This window comes from Gallus gallus, chromosome 9 (genome assembly GCF_016699485.2).
Source record: "Gallus gallus isolate bGalGal1 chromosome 9, bGalGal1.mat.broiler.GRCg7b, whole genome shotgun sequence".
Lineage (NCBI taxonomy): Eukaryota > Metazoa > Chordata > Aves > Galliformes > Phasianidae > Gallus > Gallus gallus.
The window spans coordinates 626,458-633,240 of record NC_052540.1 but is presented as its reverse complement, the minus strand read 5'-3'; the positions used below and the strand labels follow the sequence as shown (position 1 = coordinate 633,240).

The 6,783-nt window shown below is 40.5% G+C and overlaps 1 protein-coding gene across 18 annotated transcripts in view; it reads right to left on the bottom strand.

Moving 5' to 3' along the window:
* Window positions 1-6,783, bottom strand: part of GIGYF2 (GRB10 interacting GYF protein 2) — a 73,478-nt gene that overhangs the window by 46,280 nt on the left and 20,415 nt on the right. For 17 of the 18 annotated variants that reach the window (XM_046898361.1, XM_046898363.1, XM_040705503.2 and 14 more), the window contains 2 exons: window positions 5,766-5,874; window positions 204-315 (listed from right to left, as the gene is read on the bottom strand). In XM_046898361.1, the coding sequence (XP_046754317.1) occupies window positions 204-315; window positions 5,766-5,874 (221 nt within the window). The remainder of the gene's footprint in view (window positions 1-203; window positions 316-5,765; window positions 5,875-6,783) is intronic. The other variant, XM_015276857.4, reaches the window with a different exon arrangement.

Here is a 6,783-nt window from a genome sequence, read left to right as displayed (position 1 = left end):
TGTCAGAAATACTTCGCTTAAGTACTCTTCTAGTTGCTCCTCAGTTTCTAGAAAAACAATTGCTGGATTCACCCTACAAAGGTTCCACTCTTGGGTATGCCTAAACATCTTTCCTAGAATATTTTTATGAAGTCAAAAAGGCAAAAAGTAGAAGCTAAGCAGATGCAAATAGAGAACATGAAAGGGCTAGAGTTTTCTGTTACCTTTCCTCCCAACTCTGTGATCTGTGCATTTCCCTGCCCCCTCCTCGCCCAAATCCACCCTCCACTTCATCAAAACTTCTTTGGTAGAAACCGCTTTCTCCTCGGCCTCTGCCTGAAAAGACATAAAACACAAATATTTGAATAAATAATAAAAGAGGTTTAGTCAGGTAGGCTGCCCTTTCCAGTTGTCCCTTGCATTCTTAAGCCCCAGAGCAATTATCTGCGGGCAAAGAATAAAAAAGGATCAAAAGCTTAAAAGTCTCACACAAAAACTCTTATCAAGCAGCATAAGATCAGACAGAACAGGCAAGCAATTCTGCAGTCAGTGCTGCACAGAAAAACACAAAACATACATACCCAATAGAAACCACCAAACAAGGATGCATTGCTCCCAACATCCACACAGTACACATGTACTTTACACACAAAAATCAGCTTGCTTTAAACAGCAGCACTCAGTGTAAGAGTACCACACTGCAGCTGCACTGCTGTCAAGTAACTACTGCTGTCAAGGTCAACAGTGGAGGAGGAAGCTTCATCACTGCACCGCTTTTCAGTTCCAATGATTCCCAGCAGAAATCCCCCAAGAACAGCAGGAGAAAAAGAATCACAAGATGGGTACAAGGCAAGACAACATCCTGTTACTACAAGACAATTGTTACTACTAACCTATCATCTCCTCCTGTGGATACCAAGTATCAAGCTTCAAGTCAGAGAGTGAAGAATCTGGAAGCACACCTTCAGTGTTTGTGTGGGACTATTAAACAGAATAATGCAACAAAAACAACACCTGTTGCCTCCAGATGTTCAAGGTAACTCCCAGCACTGGTGAGATAACTGGCCTGTCTGACTCAGCGTGGCTGTACTACATAAATGCAGGTGGAGGCAAAGCAGCTGACTGAGCAGTCAAGACAAGAGAACAATTAGCAATGACTGTACCAGAAACATTAATACCTTCACTAAGGGAGGTCTGATACTACAAGGCTGACAAAAAATAAGTGCAAAGTTAAGCTGCAAACACAAGGAGCAATAAAAACACGATGCAACACCAATAGCAGCACAATGTCCAAGCATTATTGGTCCCCGAAAATACTGCAGTTTTTCAGAGACAAACCCCAGGAAATTTTAAGCATCTCATACAACGACATCATTGCCCAGTTTCTTCCTCCCTCTCGTATAAGATGAGAAAATGAGAACAGCTCATAAGAGAAAGCCACAGGCAGTCAGAGCCAGACTTGCCTCGCATCTCTGAGGTTCTAGAAGTGAAGAGCTGCATGCTCTTTCCCTACAAAATCAGAGGTCCTTTCCTGTTTTTACAGTGAAGGACAGCAAAATCTGCAGCACATAAAAGTCCAAAAGCACACTGGTTATTAATAACACATACAGCTAGCAGAGCTAGCAATACAGAGATGTCATTGACAATAGAAGGCAAATGCGTTGTGTATGGCGAAGAACAGAACAAGAGCTGGTTTAACAGTAGGATGGCTCACAACAGCTTTGCAGGTATGTGAAGCAACAACTTGACACTCCCCTCCACACCCCCTTCCTGCAACACAGTTCATCAATATTTCAGCTGTGCTCAATCACTGAAACAGTCGGAATTAAAAAAAATCTTGCAAAAAAAAAAAATCCCAACAAAAGCAACTGATCTCAGCAGTTCAGCTGCCTGTGGAGTCAAGCTATACTTCAGTCCCATTGCTAACAACACCATGCAGCACTAGAAAGGACCTACTGAACCCGTCACCTGGTATTGCTAGCCTCCTTCAGTGCATTCTCAAGGAAACACTGCCCACAGATGTGCTTGGTTAGACATGAGCACCTCCAACACAAACCAATCAGATGGCTGCATGGGAACCACACTGCACTGAGGTCCTTTCTATGAGCCACAGGAGTAGGTAGCTAAAGAAAACTCTGTTGATAAAGTCAGTTACTCAGTAAGCAGATTACTCTGAGTAGATGACACTGAACAGAAAGCACACACTAGGACATACCTAATACTGACAACAGAAAGTATTTTTTTCTAAAATGTAAAGCTTGTGGTGACAGTGAAAACACATGCAAACACACTGCTTGCAACTTTGCCTTCTTTTTTTGGCGAATAAATCCAGAGCCACATGTTTAACTTCTGTACCATGTCACTTCCAAGAAGTAGTATTGCATACAGGGAGTCGAATGTTAAGTGTTGCTGCTGAACAGTAGAACTGGTGTTGAACAGTAAAAGTATCAAATGCCAAGTCATGAAATGCCAATGAACAAAGGAGCTGAGTATAGCAGCTGTGCCACTTGTAATGCAGCCATCCCTTAAAAACCTGCATCATTTTAACTGTCATTATAAAAGCAATGCAACGAGGAAGTTCATGCAATTGGAGGAAGACTGGAGTTTAGGATCAATTACCATAGCGTAATAGCACTGTGCAGGAAGAGCAGGATAGGTATAGGTCAATTACAGCTATTTAGTTAAGAGAAATTTCCACTTTCACACCATTCGCATGCTTTCAAAAAACACCAAGCTCAGATTATAAACTGGAAAGGGGGTGGAAGGGGAAACAGCTCTAATGAGAAGCAAAGCGTTCTTCCTAAAGATCTTCACCAAGCAGGGGAACAGCTACAAAACAAGGTGTCTGTAGCCCTGCAGTCCATTTCTGGGACTACTTCAATCTCTGCTCGTCTGAAGCTCTTACTCATGAACGCTGACATTCCAGTCCAACTGCACAAAGAACAGGCTTAGCTACTCACCACAGGGAGCTCCCAGAAAAACAAGTCAATTAGGTAAAGGTCACGTGCAAGTGCTTGGATTTCTTTAGACAATCCAACTTCAGAGCTGAATTAGAAGTCTTGCATTCATGTTCTGACACAAGACACATGCAGTACTGATGATGGCGGTCTCACTCTGCAAGTGGTTTTTATGAGCAACACCAACTTGTAATTCATCATATGGTCTGACACAATCCTTCTCAATAAAGCACAAGATGACTATGGAGAAGGTATTACCAAGTGTTAGTTGTAGCTTTAAATAGCTGGAAGTGAACTCTAAAAGAGTTCCAGCAACCTCCAGGGCAGTTTGTCTGTTCCTCCCTTCACCCATCTTTGTCACAGATTCCTTCTCACACTCTCCCAAACACTAACACTTTTTGACTCTGCCTCAGTGAGGAAACTTAGATCTCACTGTACATGCAGTTCCTCCCTGGAGCTACAGCTCTGCAAGTTGTTTCAACACAGAAATCCTGTTTTGGTGAAGCTGAAGCAGGAAATCAACCAGCAACATCTTTGTTGCGTACGATGATGCTACGTTTGCAAACAGCACCAGGTTGTTTTGAACCCAGGCAATTTTGCATGTCAACGAAGAAAAATGTTTTCCAGATGCTAAGCAAGGCAATTCATTTAATGAACAAGCACAGAAAGATCTTTTCATTGCATTTCAACAGAACAACTACATATAGTTTGCTATTTGCAAGGTAAGAACTACCTTTACAAGTTACTTATCAATAGTCCTATGCTAAATCTTTCATAAGTAACTGTAAGAAAGGAAGTCCTCAAATACAAAAACATTATGTATGTAATTATTAAGAATTTACAGTTTTGCTCTAGCAGAAACCCTAAATTTCTTTGCTGAGATAGAGCAGCTTTGGTAAGGCTCATCATGTGCAGAGCTCAAGCTGCTGGCTCTCAAAAAGCAAAGGGACAGAGTAGAAGATCCAAGCTGCAGAGTCAGGATCAACAAGAGGGAAAGCTCAATAATGTACAGTTTTCATCTGCATCAAGAATGAAGAGTGAGTGAGGTAAGAAGTGGAGAAGCATGTCCTTTGTTACTCAGCAGGAGGAAAGAGTGGCAGAGCAGCGCAGCAAGCACAGCACGTAAAGATTTGTATAAATGAAAAGGATGAAATGAGAAAGAAAGCAAAAATGAGAGCTAACATTTCTTAACATAACTTAAACATGAAGTACAAAAAACACAGGAGCATACACAGCAGAAGCTTTCAAATGTTCTCAATACTGCATAAATTTTACAAATCAAACTTTATTGTCAAACAAGATTTCCCTCTACATATATATTTAAGCAATGGCATTACTGGGTTAGGAGTCATATTCTGCCACATTTAACCTTGTGACCTCATTGAGACAATTGGGGGCAGTTAAAAACAACTCACTGTCACTATGTAAGGATAAGCATTCATTGTTAATGGTAAAGAGATAAAAGAAAATAGACAAAATAAAGAAGTCAGGCAGTTTGATGTTATAAAGATCTTGAAATTGAAACTAGAGAGTACAATGGTGGTCATATGATCTCAGATCACCAAATTTTAAACAGCATTTGCAGAATTAAGCCTTACAGCATCTAGAGAGAAACTGTATTCCAAGGGAGAGCTAACCACGGATGGCAGCAATGCAGGATGCACATCTCAGGCACACGGCAAAAAGAAAAGCAGCACTGTTCAAATGCAACAGAAATGTAAAGTACAGATAAGTAAGTCTCCTCCCATATCTACATACTTTTTTTCATCCCAGTAAGCCCACAGAACCTGGGCAAAGCCAGTGATAAAAGGGAAGCAAGACAATCCGGAGACAACCTCAACAAATAGATGTATGTGCCTTAGCTGAGAAACAATCACAAGAGGACGTACAACAACCTACAAATATGTAAGAAACGTAGAACTAAGGAGGGAACACAATTCAGGAGTGAAAACAAATGAGAGCACTAACCAAGTCTAAGCCATTTCAACTACATACAGAAGCAACATCTGAAGACATTACTGAAAATTTCCCCCATTAAAAACTGGTAAAAAAATTAAATTGGATGGGAACATAACATTCATTTGAGCATCTGTAAAGACAATCCAAATAACTGATTACTCTTGATATTTTTAAGCTATTAGCTTCCAGTATTCTAGATACAACCCACCACATTCATGTATAAACAGACAGAGTAACATTCTCATCAGCACACATACTGATAGGGAACCACTAAAAGGAGTTCAGGATTTAACATTGGTTTGAACCTAGCGATAGCGCCCCAGAACATTTTCTCCATTCACTCGCAAATACTCAGTCAGCCAGGCCAAGATAACAACTGTAGCAATGCACTGAAAATTTTTCCCCAAACAAACTGAATTTAATCTTTCCTTATCTCCTTGTGCTTCTTCTTGCCATATTAACAGATAAACATGACTCTGTAGGTGGCATTCAGTGTTCCACAATCTTAATGTTTTATCTAGACTCATGGATTCTTCTCTCCTTCCCCACAGATCAGTTTCATACTCTTAAAGTTATGTTTAACATTTCTGAATGAATTCCCTGTCCATACCTGAAGCTACCTTTCTTCTTGCTTTCCATACCCAATCAGACAAAGATACAAAAAAGGCACCAGACATGCATTAGGAGAGCATGCAGAACTGCCACCAAGAATCCAATCTTCATTCCTTGAAGCCTTTCCTGTAAGATGTTATTAAAGTCTTAAGGGAAAATAAACCAATCATGAGAAACTATTACTGAGCTTCATCTAACATCAATTGGAAGTTTTAACCTGGATGAGCTGCACTGCAGGACGCCCCACTAACAGCTCACCTCGACCTCTGGAGGAACTTCGACCTCGAGGAGCCCCTACCACCGTTCCTCCTCCACGTCCCGTCAACCGCAGGACAACGGCACTGTTTACAGACATCGAGAAATTTCTCTGTCAAGAAGAAGAGAGGCAAGGTGAGATTCGATTACAAACACTTCCCATTTCACAAACATAGCCCGATACCAGTTCTTCTTTTCTTGCGTTCATCACAGACTCTACAACAGACTAACACTGACAAGTAAAAAGACTCCTCGGAAACCTTAACAGCTGAAGTGGCCCATAAGAGCATCTTTACCAATATTATTGCTCCAAGGTTACTTACCTGACACTTCTATGCTCTAAAGGTACCAAGCGAGCATCTACTTCTTTATTAGATCATTTGGCTAATTAGAATACCAGCAGCTTTAAACACTGCCATTCGGCTGCAAAAAGTGATTCTTCTATCTTCTTATAAAGCAATAACATGCAAAGAGCAACAAGATCTGAATACAGTTGTGTGCACTGCTTCCATTGGCCTCTGAAGAAGTACTTTTTTCTCTAAATGTATCATAGTAATAACAACCTTAGGGGAAAACTACATGTGTTAAAGGTCTCTGAAATGTAAGTGATACTCATTTTCAGGAAGACAAGGAACATGGATACAATTTGAACAAGTAATGGCTGAAGAAAAAGCCACTTTAACAGAAAATGGGTAATTTTTAACTCCTTCCCCACTCTCAGAGCACAGATATTCTGGAAAGAAAACCAATTGCTTGTGCCAGAAAACAAGAAATATTAATAAGCAACCCTGAATTCACATGCTTTCCAAATGCAAGCTTTAACTAACATACAGAGGACTCAACAGCTGTCCTTGGCTTACTGATAGAACTCAGAAGAGGCAAATTGCTTACACGAATTCAAATTACTACGCATTTGAAGATCTTCAAAGAACAAGGAGACAAGAAATTAGATTTGAAATCTACATGGCTAACATCAAAACCAATAGGAATCTGAAGGAATTTGAGCCTACTTCAGAATCAG